We start from the raw sequence: 14512 nt of genomic DNA, 5'->3' as shown, positions 1-14512 counted from the left end.
AGACCAGTGTAATTTTAGGTCATTTTTAAGTCATTTTAAAGAGCCAAAAGCATGATTTCCTTTAGCATTCAGCAAGACAATCAGACAAACCATTCAAAAGTTTAATTGTTGCATTGAAGTTGCATTTTCAGACAGTTGGTGTGACGGGATGACAGTTCCACGATTCAGCGACAGTGTCAGGGTGACCTAGTGGTAATCGAGATATTCCCCATAACCAGAAGGTCACTGGTTTGATTCCCACAACAGCCCAACGTATCCATCAACAGCTGTGCGTCCTGTCAAAGCGTCCTTGAGCAACAGACTCAGCCCCTTCCTGTTCCCCCTCCGTAAGTCGCCCTGGATGAGAGTGTCAGCTAAATGTAAATGCAGCTGAATGATAATCAGCTGAGCCGAAGCACTTCTCACTGCCATTCTGACCCATCAGTGCTCTGATTGACATGAGACCCTGATAGGACTGGGCAGGCAGTGATAGAGATGGATTGTCTACGGGCTGCAAACATCACGCAACCGCTGTTAATGTCAGTATCAACAATATTATTAAGAGCAATACAGACATTGTATTCCTGTCAGGCAGACATTGGATATTGGATATGAAAACTACAGCTACCTGGGAGAGAGTGCTGCGGGAGACGTGCTGAGTATGATCGATATCCCGCTCTGCAGCCGTGGGTTGTATCTGAGCTCATGATCAGAATGTGTGAAGTTATCTGGACTTCACAGCAAGCATGTTTGGAGCGGTTTATTCAGTCTCTCTCCTCTTCCAAGAGAACTGCGGAATGAAATCTGAGCCGACTACAGGAAAGGAGCCCAAAACTCAAGCTTTTATGGGTATAAGGAGACAGATGTTGACATCTGATAGCCAGCAGTTCCTCATGCGTAGAAAGTCTACTATAGCAAATTAAACTGAGGGGAAACTGTAGTCTGGACTGATGTTATATATTCATCTATTTCTTCATGTGTTCTTTCTTAACTGCCACGAACACCAGAGAAGGTAAATTACGGCATAAAGTGCAGACAAGTGCATCATGCTTAGCTAAAATTACCCGGACTGGAATGGGATTTGTTTTAACTCTCCCCAGCCGCCAAAATCTCTAACCTCGGGGATGACGGGTTACAATAAGCGTGACAATAACGTCCAATGAGCGAGCTACTTGTGAGTCCATGTGACTTTTGCTTACAAACCCTGGTTCACTTGTGCTTGTTAACCTAAACAAACCAAATACAAAAACGCAACAAAGTCAACTTTTCCACTATCGTCCAGACCAAAGAAAACAAACTGTAAGTGTAACCGCAGCCTAATAGCAAAGCGATACCTTGACCTCAGGAGTGTTGTATTGGATTGTTACATTCTTCACATCACCAGCTCTTTACTGTCAGACAATTCAAAGCATGGACTGTCTGAGAGCGATGCAATCTGCCCAGCAGCCAATTGCAGAGACAACATGCTTGGTCATGAGACTGGGTCGCTCCTTCTGGTCAATATACCGATTTCTTTACATCCACAGCCATTCAAAAGAAGCTTTGATCAGACACAGTTGTGTTACAGTGTTAAACTGAACCCATTGACCCGTACAGTTTTCACCTCATCGTGTCCCACACATCTAAATAGAGTCAAATCTTGATATCGTTTTGAATGTGCGTCTGCCTTCTGCCGGGTGACAGACTCCCGAGAGAAAGCTGAGCGGTCCTGAGGAAAGGGTTAACGGCGATGAGAGGGATGTCCTGCTGAGCGGTGCTGTTTGCCGACAACCTGACGGAGACCCGATCGCGGGCAGCGATAGGTCTCCGCTGAGGGAGGCGGATGAAATTTTAAACACCCACGCTGGCTTCTTCATGCAAAGCAGAGCAGAGGACCTGTCAGTGGGAATCAGAAGGTGCGTGATGGTTGGAAACAGTTGAAAGGTTCTGCATAAGCGCTGCCTGGCTAATTAGCTGCATGCATATGTCGAGTCCCGCTGCAGGGAGGCCTACCTCTAGAACCACTTCAGCAATCCCCAGGACGTGTCAAAACCCCCCACCGCCATCCTATCTGCATCATTGTCAGTTATAGTTGAGCACAGCGGATAGATACGCTTCACTTCTCCATGCGATTGCTATTCAGTTCGAAGGACCATGAGCATAAAGTATATACACTGTAAAAAATGACGTTGAATGAAGTGATTTTTATCTTGTTTCCAGACTTAAAGGTATAATATGTAACATTTCCACATTAAAATATCTAAAAACAACCAGACCTGTTATATATGTTTTTGAGTTGTGTACTTACATTATCGCAAATGTTTCCAACAATGTTCAAACCCAGAGAAATCCATAATTTTATTCAAGGTAACGGTGCGTTTCATGTGGTCGCCTGTCAGTGGCGTCACATCCCCTTTACTCCCTAACTTCCGGGGAAACACGGGAAACACCAGCTGATACGTCAGAGAGTGAGGAAGGAAGTCGGCCAACTAGCTAGCTAGCCGCTCTGTTGTTTTTTTTATTCTATTGTTTTTATCGCTCACTCATGACAGAGCACGATTATTCATTCCCGTTTGCTGCGCATTCTGTCGCCGAAGCTGTCCCCGTAAAAAAAACTCCCATGATCCCACGCTACTTCACGACGTCATCGAACTATGTCTTTTGTTATTGTTTTGATTGAGAGACCCCTAGCGGCAGAAATTACATACTGTGCATTTAACAACCTTATTTTGTGATATTTTTTAGTGAAATTTTCTCACTGCACTGGCAGATAGTCTTGCTGGTTTCAATAAATTTCACTTGATACATGCCAATATCATCATAGAATAAGAAATCATCATAAAATGATGAAGAAAATCTTGAAACAAGGAACTTTCTCCAAGACAACTTCACTTTAACCAAGTAAATGTCCCGAAACAAGTCACATTATACTGAAAAAAGGTAGGAAGATATAATATATAATAAAGATAGTTTTTGCAGTGTAACGCTGAATCTTTGATTAAAACTACAGCTGAGGATGGACCAAGGTTGCTGCATTTCAGGTCAACAAAGACAAGCTGATGAGAGGAACTGCTGATGTATGAGGTGGGGAATGGTGTGCGCTGGATGTGCAGCAGGCAGATATCTCAGCAAAGTCCCTGCAGTGTTTTCATGACTCAGAGTCTTATCACTTACACATTACTCAGCTCTAACCTCCAGTAGCCACCTCCCTCCCTCCCTCCCTCCCCCCCTCAGCCCCCTCAGGACCTCGGCTCGTCAAGCAATGAAAGAAGGTGAGAAGGTTTTCCCTGTTTTGACGGGCTGTCTCTGGTTGAGCCTTGAAAGGATGATGGGGTTTGTTTACCCTGGTGTGTGTGTGTGCATAATTTACTGATAAAATCTGGTCTTGTTATTGCTCTTTCATCTCTGTGAACAGGAAAAAAAGAACCAAAAACACCCAGCATGTTTTTCTATCTCCTGCTCGATCTTGGGAAAGGGATTGTTGTTGTTCCACAAGATGATCAGGTGTTAGTGTTTGCTTTATCTGCTTTCTGGGTTCTTAAAGGCACAGCTTGACATTTGCAGCTAGCTGTGCCCATTGATTATTTACTCATGTCAAGTTTAAATCATCATTCTCCCGATCAAACTGAACTCGCCTAGACAGAGATATTCCAAAGGCCCCTAATCATTCGGTTTTTGTGAGTTTGTTTTCAAATGTACTGTGACTCAGGAAAAGAATAATGTTCTTTTATGATGTTTGGCAGTTAGTTAAAAGGGTATTTATTGGATGCATTTGAAGACTAAGTCCTCACAGGCAGAACAGTCACAATACTGGACACCGGCTGGCCGATATCAATGGCTTTAAATGGCTTGTAAAAAAGAATGGATGGAAGTGTGATAACTTTAAATGTAACCACTCAAAATCCTAATACTGTGTATATAAATAACAAAATTTGGATTTCTGTCATAGGGCACCTTTAAAATGAAGAGGCATTTTTGCAGAAAAAATCTTAATCACATTGTGTACTAATAGATCATTAGGTTATGTTCAATCCAGAATTGATTGGATGATTTTGCAGTTTGCTGTGATCTTTGTAGGTTACAGAATCCTCTACTTATTAAAAACTTCCACCAGCACTATCACTGCATACAATGTCTAGATAACAGTGTCAAAGTTAAAGAAGCATGAAGAGCTTTCATGGGCTTGTCACGGCGGATATGTCATGGATATTTGGACAGAGATGTTTCCACCTGACAAGCAAGTGTTTGGAAGGATGCCCGCTCTCCTAGCCGGTGAGTGGAGGCAGAACAGCATGTCACGGTAATAGAAGAAAATCAGATGAGCTGAGGCTGTGCAGGCAAGCTGCCCCGGGGGCTGCTGGGAATTGAGCGCGCTGCTCCTCCGGTGGCTGAACAGACATCAGCCTGCCGATGGGCGCCGCTCTGAGGCCCAGACGCACCGCTGGCCTGCCTGCCTGCCTGCCTGCCTGCCTGCCTCCTGGTCTGCCTGCCTGCCTCCTGGTCCGCCTGCAGGCCCAAACCAGGCATGATCATCCCCCTGATCCAGAGCTGGAGGAAGGGGGGGGGGGGGGATGGTTCACCAGCTGTTAGAGGCGCACAGCTGCTCCGGAGGCCGCTCCTCTAGCAGGTGTTTCTACCTGATGTGATTCAAGAGTCTCCCAACGGTGGAGACAGAGCACCGAGCCCCTCCCACCACACACATACACACACACACACACACACACACACACACACATAAACACACACCTTCTCCAACACCTCCCTGTTCACCTGCGGATATCACGCGCCCTCTGCTAACAAATCCCATTAGTGCACTTAACTCTGAAGCTAAAACAGGCCTCTCTACTTAATCTTGTTAGTTGTCACCATGTACAGCGATACGGGGAAGGATGTGACACGGAGGTATACATCACAGAAAAACAATGTGGCTGCCCTCAAATGAGACGGGCATGAACCCGGTGAAAATGGTTGGAGAAGGGTGAAGCATTAAGTTACATCTGTTACAACAAAAGAAGTCTTAGTTGGGTATTACTTTACAAAAGACAGAAAGGACCTAGGCAACTCTTCAATTGAAAAAAGTTAAAAAGTCTTTATTGCATGGCTAAAAAGCTTTTTAACTTTTTCAGTTGAAGAGAGTTGCCTTGGTCCTTTCCTTATTTTTTGTATAATTTTGATATTCCCTTACCAAAGAGCTCCTTCTTTTTTAATACAAATTCCCACTCCTTTCCGCTTTTTGCATTCTTTGTATTTTCTTGTGTTGTTGTGTTGTATTTGTATGCTGTATGTTATCAGTAACTATGTAATCCAAGGGAATACTCAAACTCAGTAATGAAATTTATTTCAGCTTTGCATGCAAACACAAATTTTCTTCTGTGCCACATTTTATAAACACCTGCCACTGTTTAAACGGCCTCATGAGTTTCTCACTTTCACTTTAGAAGTTTTCCCAGAAGTAATCCTGTAACCAAAATTCAAAAGCAAAAATCAAAAGGATGATTTTTTTTTTTTTTTTTAGATAACGTGACAGAATACAGATACAGATTTTTTTTTTTTGATTTAGAATACCTAACACCTACATTTTCTGTTACTACCCAACCCACAAGGACTCTGCCTATTTTGGAAATGTTTTTTCATTCCCTTTCGTCTTGTGTTCAAACGGAGAGACTAGAGAGGAGAGAACATCGTGATTGCAATTTAACGTTTGAAGTGATATGTAGCCACCAGTGTGTTAGTACACCTCGTAAAAGGAAATCTCTTGTCATTCATCTTACATCTCCGAGGAGTTTCTGTGCGTTTCTGTTTGTGTCTGTGTGCAAGTGCATATATGTGTGTGTGTGTGTGTGTAGTCATGCCTTACAATGGGAGTAACTGCCACAGTACGCGGGGCCTTGAGGGAAAAAGAAAGCGTAAACCTTGCAGGGACGACTCCCCCTGTTTGTCTCTAAGGCTCAGAGTGTATGAATGTTGTCTTATTTGTTGGTTCGCGGTCACGCAGCAGTCGGCAGTAAAACCAGATATTGCCTCCTAAGTTCACAACATTCATTCATTCCTTCTGCTGTATTCCACCCACTGCTTCTCTCTCCTGTCTCATGCCGGGGCTTTGTAAGAGGCACTTAACAGGCTCATTGTTAGACTTAGTAATTAGCCACTTTGGATTTGAAGACCTGTCTTATTACATCTTGTTCGGAGATGAAAGCGAGAGTTCACCATTCGCACGGCGCTCGCACACGAGGTCAACCGCTCTCAAAGCCGTGCAGCTCGCAAAAGCCCAAAGAGCTAATCTAGTTTGTGATTTCCACTAATTGTGTGTTTACTCTCGGTAAGCCGAGCCAAAGCAAAGCCCCCCCCCCCCCTTTTTTTTACATGTTGATTTCTTTTTGAATGCAGTGACAGCGCTGTTTTATCATGCTGTGAGAGTTTGCCATTCACTCCAAGGACAAGAGAGAGGCACTTCACACAAAAAATGCTTTTAAATGTAGACAAAGTTGTTTAGATTCAGATATGGGGGAGCGTGGTAAAGTGAAGCGCCGCGCTGTTATGTTTAGGCCCGTTTGTATATTATGTGAAGGCATATAGGCGGACTTACACACACACTCGCACACACACACACTCGATGCTTCTTATAATACCCGATGACAGACGAGACGGTGCCACAGCAGAGTTCAAGACAAAGGGATCCGCAGCGACGGGTGATAAATAATTTAGGTGTAATATCACAAAATGGACGCGCGGTTTAGAGGAGTGGAGTGGAGGTCGGAGAGGAGGGGGGGCGGGGCTCCGAGCCGCACAGCAGAATCATTCCCTTGTGCATAAGCAAAGATCAATAACAATAATAAAGCCCATAGTGGTGAATTATTCATCAATACTCTGCTTCTCTCTCTCTCTCTCTCTATCTCTCTCTTTTATCCCTCCACAATGTCCTCAGCTGACTCAATCCAGCATTACAGACGATAATGCCGCTGCTGTTTGTCTGTCTCCATAAAACTTTCCAGACTTTGTTTTCATTAACAAAGAGCCAAATGCATATTATTATTGTTTTTTTTTTCGTTTTTTGCACATGTAAACACCTTTTGATGAACGGATAAATTCATCTTTGATTCCAGCCGGTCTCTTTGGAGTCTGCACCAATTCTGTCAGAGGGTAAAATTTGCAAGGCTCTGTGAAGTAGACTGTGGGGACTTTGGCATTTATAGTTGTTGCCTGGCTGCCTCCGCAAATAATACATGTGGAGTCAATCAGCCAGCTGAATGCGCTCTCCCAAAATATGTTTGAACTCAAATATTTAGTCGTTACATCAGGTAAAGATGTGACTTGGTTCGGCATGAAACATGACAGTGTTGTTTTGGTGCCTTCAACATGAGTCATTTGGGAGAGGGGGGGGGGGGAATATAGATATATATTCGCACAGAAATAGATGCCTTTTTCGGTTTTCATTCCCTTTCTCTAATGTTTCCCCATCAATCCATCTGGACGTTTCGTGGTCCTATTCATGTTGAAACGCAATACAGATAAGGGGGAAACAGCAACACCAAAGCGTCAGTGAGTTATTTGATGTGTAGAAAATGGCATTGATCTGACATGATAGATCTGGGGACAATATGGCACGAGTCCCCAACAAGGCTTTCCTGTCACACTGCCCAGCTGCTGCTGCTGCTGCTGCTGCTGTTGCTGTTGCCGTCCTCATGATCGAGTCCCCAGGCCAGTGTGTGTGTGTGTGTGTATGTGTGTGTCTATGTGTGTGTCTGTGTGTGCTGCAAAAACTGACAAACTTGTTAATTTATTTCATCTTATATCCAGACTCATCAAGTTTTTTTCAGGATTTTTTTTTAGTGAAATCATCTTACTGCACTGGCAGATAATTCAACAAATTTGATGTTTTTTCAGGATAATGTCACTTGTTTCAGGACATTTACTTGGTAAAAGTGAAATTGTCTTAGAGAAGGTTTCTTGTTTCAAGATTTTCTTCATTGTTTTATGATGATTTCTTGTCATACTGGCATGTATTAAGTAAAATGTATTGAAACCGGCAAGATTATCTGCCAGTGCAGTGAGATAATTTGACTAAAAATATCATGAAATAAGCTTGATAGGTCTGGAAACAAGTTAAAATCACTGGAGATCTCGTCATTTTTTGCAGTGTGTGTGTGTGTGTGTGTGTGTGTGTGTGTGTGGAGTGGTCATGGAGGGAGACTATAGGGACAGGTAGGGGAGGGGGTTGGTGGTCCCGGACCTCTGCTGGTACAACAGCAGGCTTCTCACTTGTACAGTGAGCTAACAGAATGGGAACTCTACTGAGGGCTCAACTGCAGTGATCTATTTTTACCAGGACCCCAGTGTGCTGTTCTCAAAATGAGAACAGTGCAGCGCAAATAATTAGCACAGCGCAGCAGGCACCTTAATAAGTAAACAGGTTTTTGTGTAATGTCACTGTATATAAACACTTTCTGTCAAGCCTGAATTTCATGACACAGTATATGGAAACTAATTATGGTTGTTATCGGGCCTGTAAACAGCAACACTTTTCAATGTTTTAATTACATGCACTCTTAAAAAAAAAAAATAACAGAGAGACTGGTCAGCATTTCTGTAATCGCGCAGTGTTTTCTGTAATCGTTTTCTGCTGCGCTTGTTCTTAGCCCATTAGCCCAGAAGGCTGTAAGCTTCTTGTATGATTGATCATTCATGACATGCGTCGGTCAAAACGGTGTAAAACAAATTACCTGCTTTTCATTTTTCATCTGTTTTGCGGGTAGTAAACATTCAGGGAATCAGGGTGCTTGGAGACAGCCGAGGTCAGGAGCTGAGAGGAGAGGAAATGAAAAAAAAAAAAAAATGACAGAGGAGGGCGAACTGTCTCTGTGGACTGGAATACCGAGTACTGAATGCTGTGGTAGGCTGCTTGGCATTTATTTCCTAGTCAAATGCAATAGTCACTAAAAATTAGCTACTTGTACGAGGTACTAGTGACTAATTCGTGTGTAATTTGGTACTAGTGCTTATTTTTTTAGTCACTACTCTGACAGTTAAAAGGCACTAGTCACTAAAGATGAGCCACTAATACTTATTTTTTTGCTTAATAGTCACTATTCTATCTGTTAAAAGGCACTAGTGACTAAAGATTAGCCACTAGTACTTATTTTTTTGCTTAATAGTCACTATTCTGTCTGTTAAAAGGCACTAGTCACAAAAGATTAGCCACTAGTACTTATTTTTTTGTGTAATAGTCACTAGTCTGTCTGTCTGTTAAAAGGCACTAGTCACAAAAGATTAGCCACTAGTACTTATTTTCTTTTGCTTAATAGCCACTATTCTCTCTGTTAAAAGGCACTAGTCACTAACAATTAGGCAATAGTACTTACCTTTTTCTCACTAGTCACTATTTTGTCTGTTAAAAGGCACTATAGTCACTAAAAATGAGGCGCTAGTACTTATTTTTGGTCACCACTAGCCACTATTCTGCCTGTTAAAAGGCACTAGTCACTAACGATTAGCCACTAGTACTTACTTTTTAGTCAGAAGTCACTGTTCTATCTGCTACAAGGCACTAGTCACTAAAATTACACCCGCGTACTTAGTACTAGAGGCTAATTTAAGGCACTAATCACTAACAATTAGGCACTAGTAGCACTAGACCACTAGCACTAGTGGTCGCTATAGTCACTATTCTGCCCGTTAAAAGCGCTAGTCACTAAAATTAGGCACTAGTACTAATTTTTTTGTCACTATAGTCACTATTCTGACAGTTGCTGTGCTGCTCAGTTTGTGTCTGGCGTGTTGAAAAGCTTTAAATACTCTATCGAACGCGCCTTATTATGGATGTCGCTGCTTTGATGTCAAATCTCCATTTGGCTCTGTCGACTCGCTGCGCTCGTGTCAGTTCCTCCTGCTGTCTGCTAAGCTGCATTTTGACTCAAAGCTCCAGCAAACTTCTCACCAAACAGTGGGAAACTTTTGAAGTACTATTTGATTTATCTGATCAGAAACTTCCACAGCAGAGAGAATTCCTCTCCAGATCGTTACTGACGGCGCTCTTCAGTCTGAAGTGTCTGCAGTGTCTATTTTATTTCCCTTGCTGAGGACGTCCCTGCTTACCGCCTCGCATCTGTGAAAAAGATTGTCACCGTTTGTTTTCCTCTGACGCCTCCACCCTCTGGTTGTTCAATCAAAACATTCCCCAGTCCTCAAGTCCTTCAAGGAGAATATCTCAGAAGCTCATCTCTGTTTATTTGGGTCACACTGTGTAAGAGTCCGCTGTACGTTCAAGACAAATAGGAGTGATCCAACCTGGCAGGGGGGGGGGCAGCCATCATTTCAGAAGAGAGCGGGGACAGCTTGGTGGAACGATCCTATCCCATTCGATTTTTTAAACGTAAATCAACATCTGCGGGGGGACAGATTTTCATCTTTTCGCGAGTGTGTACAGCTTCCTGGTGTACATTAGTCAAAATATACCACACACTCCGCCTGGGAAGGATACAAACTGCCGGAGCCACTGTAAATTTTCCCAGGTCCTGCAGGAACCAAAACGGATGCTTTGGCCCGATGCATAGTTTATGAAAATAACTGCTCCATAATTGATCATTCTGTATGGGCCCCCTCTCGTGCTCACGGCCTGGCACAGCTGTTCATGGTTGTAGCTCCTTGACAGCGGCAAACAATTAATTTCTGTGCATGCTTATAAATAGTCGTAAATAAAGTGCAGCAACTCGTACTCTCTATTCATTAGCACAACTGAGTATTGTCTAGTGAGAGCCGCTGTGGGCCTCTGCAGGTCAAAGAGTGTGTGGAATGGAAACTCGTTCTCTCCGCTGCAAGAGTTTCCATTTTAATGACTGATGTTGTTAAGTGTTAAAGTCTTTAAAGAGTCTTTAAATCTTATAAGCGAGAAACTCTGCCAGTTTGGGTGAGATAATTTCTCTTGTTTCAAGTGCGGTTGTACTTGTTTTGTTGAAACAAATGACAAAATGTGAAATAAGGTAGAGATAATATCACTTGTCATTAAAAAAAAAACTATTGAAAAGAGTTGCTTTCCAGTGCAAAAAAGTACAATTATCTCTCCCCACTGGCAAGTTTTATCACTTTTTTAAAGAAAAGTCCAACTTTACGACTAAGCGCTAGACTTAAAACAATATAAATCTAAAAACTGTAAATACTTTTTGCAGTGTGGGATCTGTGAATGACTCCCTTGTGTCTCAGAGATACAGCCCCGTAATGAAAAACATTTCTTTTCTAAATGGGAATCCACAAACACAGGCGTGGCCCCTGGCTAAGTGGCTTTATTCTTCTGTATTGTCAGACTGATGAAATTGCAATTGCTCTGCTAGTCTCCCTTCAGAAGCCACCACAAGGCAATATGACTTAAATGTTTTGCAGTCACAGCGGGGTCAGACGCTCTCTCCACTTGTTTATGAGATGCTGCAGCGGACTTCCTCTGTTGTATTATATTAGCCGTCGGATACAGGCATTTTAGAAACCGGATTAGAATAAAGTGGGGTCATGCTGAAGTAGTGCTATGACTTCTGTTTGGGTCTGTTATTCCATAATTTGATTAGCGTACCCAGTCACACTTTGGTAAGCTGATAGATGCAGGAAAGGACTCAGGTATTTACTTGCACAAAAAAAAGAAAAGAAAGAAAGTCTTTTCTTAATTGGAGTGAGAGATAATTTTGTGCTCCATCTGTAATAAAGGAGGTACTGCCCTCTCTTGGCTGAAGAGATGAGTGTTTTTTTTTCTTTCTTTGAAGGTCAAAACAGTCATGTGCTGCATACACGTTCACATAATGTTTCACTGCTTACAAGTTACAGTTTTTATCTGTAAGGCATAGAGTAAATATCTATAATCAAAATCGTTTATGTGAGATTGAAAACTCCAGTATGATGCACAAGAGCTGCCTGAAATTATTGCTTTGGTATCATGATGTAGAATGGAGTCGCTGTAAATACTGGGTAACACTTAGATGTGTATATATAAAAAGGAAACAAAGGGAGAAGAAAACAAAACAAAGCTCTTAGGGGTAGAATTAGGTCTGATATGAAACAGCAGATGGAGCTCAAAAAGTATGATGTCCAGATACTACGATTCCTCCGAGAATTCATTTTGTATTCTCCATACAATACTCAGTCAGTCAACAGCATGACTGTTTCTTTGTTGGACAGGTCCGGATACATCAGCTCTCTGGGAGGGTGATACAGGCTCAATTTGGAGTTCTAGCTCGTTTGGGAATTTCAGCTTTCTTTTGGATTAACAACCTCCAGCTCTCACCTCAGCATCCCCGGAGTTTGACAATCGGACAGCTGTCTCCATAGTCATTATTTTTTTTAAGGTTAGCTTCAGACCTAACCGCTGATTTGTGGCTGCACTCCATATTATGCATTCACAGCCTCGAAACTGGGCACTCGCAGCAGGCGGCTTGCCCATACATTAGATCAAATTTGATTCCAGAGTTGGCAGAAATAAATAAATAAATTTTACAAAGTGGTGGGTGGGTGGGCATTTCCTCTAATGGCACTGCAGCACTTTTCAGGCTTCTGTGAGTGTGGCTTAATCACTTGTAAGACTTGATTGAGTGTGTGTTAATAAACATTAGGCTGTCTCTCTTCCCCTGGTGATTAGTGGTTTATGTGCTCTGCTCTCCGCAGGCTGAAGACGCAGTCCTGAAGATTGATGGAGGGCCATGCTATTCAAACAGCAGGCATTGCTGAGACAGAAGCTCTTCGTTCTGGGCAGCCTTGCTATCGGAAGTCTCCTCTATCTTGTGGCCAGGGTTGGGACCTTGGATAGGTGGGTGATCTCTATCACACTCTGAACAGTACATTGTTTTATTTAAAGTATATAATCTGTGACATTTTCATATAAATACATTTCTGTTTTGCTGCTCTCTATACCTGATTGATATAACACAATAGAGATTCAGCCTATACCCAGTTCATAAAAACTTGTACATTTGCTGTTACGAAAACCAGGTGTCAGGTAGATCTTTCCCGGGAAAAATCCTCCATCACACAGGAAGTGATGCGTTTTATGTTTCCGGTTTGAATGGAATAAACAGAAACAGAAGAACTGGATAGTTAGCATGAGCAGCGATAGCCACCGTGGCTGAACAGACAGAGAAAAGAGCGCCGAAAATCCAAGCTCCGCCCACTCTGTTTGATTGACAGGTGATCTCTGGGAAGTGCAATGCAGAAACACCACAGTAATGAGCGTTGAGCGACAAAAAAATTGACAAAATCAATAACAAGAATCTTGCGGATTACTACTTCCACCAAACCAAACATTTTATTTCATATCAAGTTAAGAATCTTAATGTAATAAAAGAAATGATTATCATATTGAGACTGAGGATGTTTTTTTTCCTTTTTGTCTTATTCAGGCTTCAGCCCATTTGCCCCATTGAGAGCAGACTGGCCCCTCCTGAGCCGGAGCAAATCCCTCTCCGCACCCTGCAGTTTAAGCGTGGCCTGCTCCATGAACTCCGTAAGGGCAATGCCACCAAAGAGCAAATCCGCCTGCACAACCTGGTACAGCAGCTGCCCCGGGCCATCATCATTGGGGTGCGCAAGGGGGGCACCCGCGCCCTACTGGAGATGCTCAACCTGCATCCGGCAGTGGTCAAGGCCTCGCAGGAGATCCACTTCTTCGACAACGACCAAAACTACGCCCGGGGCATCGACTGGTACAGGGAGAAAATGCCCTTCTCCTTCCCCCACCAGATCACCATCGAGAAGAGCCCCGCCTACTTCATCACGGAGGAGGTCCCTGAACGCATCTTCAAGATGAACTCCTCCATCAAGCTGCTGATCATCGTGCGCGAACCCACGACGAGAGCCGTGTCAGACTACACGCAGGTGCTGGAGGGCAAGGAGCGCAAGAACAAGACCTACCACAAGTTCGAGAAGCTGGCCATCGACGCCAACACCTGCGAGGTGAACACAAAGTACAAAGCGGTTCGCACCAGCATCTACACCAAGCACTTGGAGCGCTGGCTGAAGTACTTCCCCGTGGAGCAGTTCCACATCGTGGACGGGGATCGGCTCATCACAGACCCGCTGCCGGAGCTGCAGCTTGTCGAGCGCTTTCTCAACCTCCCCTCTAGGATCAGTCAGTATAACCTGTACTTCAACGCCACCAGGGGATTTTACTGTCTGCGATTTAACATTGTCTTCAACAAGTGCCTGGCAGGCAGCAAGGGGCGCATCCATCCCGAGGTGGACCCGTCGGTGGTGGCTAAACTGCAGAAGTTCTTTCACCCCTTCAATCAGAAGTTTTACCAGATCACTGGTAGGACCTTCAACTGGCCATGAGGAGCTTTGAACTTCTGAAGTGAGGTTGTTCGGGCCGGGCATTTTTAAAATGCCTGGCTGGACAATCTCAAAAGATATTAATAGCACTTTGATTGAATTTAATACAAGAATGACATTGTGACCAAATATTAAAGGACGTTGATGTACGTTTGTTTTTAAGTGTGTGAAGGTAAAGGGAAAATCGTTTGAAGGTTTGACTAAAAGATTCGGTTTATAGCACTTGATCTTGCAAAATATTTCACCTGTCTGTCAT

General features: G+C 43.3%; 1 protein-coding gene across 1 annotated transcript; it reads left to right on the top strand.

The window, feature by feature from the left end:
- Window positions 1-12632: 12632 nt before the first annotated feature.
- On the top strand, window positions 12633-14259 carry LOC139658799 (heparan sulfate glucosamine 3-O-sulfotransferase 5). Its single transcript, XM_071536967.1, has 2 exons — window positions 12633-12739; window positions 13329-14259. The coding sequence occupies exons 1-2, from the start codon at window positions 12633-12635 to the stop codon at window positions 14257-14259; spliced, it is 1038 nt and encodes a 345-aa protein (XP_071393068.1).
- The last annotated feature ends 253 nt before the right edge of the window (window positions 14260-14512 follow it).

This window comes from Centroberyx affinis, unplaced genomic scaffold, assembly GCF_046629955.1.
Source record: "Centroberyx affinis isolate AG114_WGS23_722 - 3 ecotype Tasmania unplaced genomic scaffold, CSIRO-AGI_Caff_v1 ptg002965l_1, whole genome shotgun sequence".
Classification (NCBI taxonomy): domain Eukaryota; kingdom Metazoa; phylum Chordata; class Actinopteri; order Beryciformes; family Berycidae; genus Centroberyx; species Centroberyx affinis.
This window is presented reverse-complemented; position numbering and strand designations above follow the sequence as displayed.

What these genes read in the sequence shown, in the direction of transcription:
- LOC139658799 (XM_071536967.1), top strand. Translation starts at nt 12,633, where the DNA reads ATGCTATTCAAACAGCAGGCATTGCTGAGACAGAAGCTCTTCGTTCTG. An exon ending in AGGGTTGGGACCTTGGATAG is followed by an intron (nt 12,740 to 13,328) that starts GTGGGTGATCTC and finishes TGTCTTATTCAG; the next exon opens with GCTTCAGCCCATTTGCCCCA.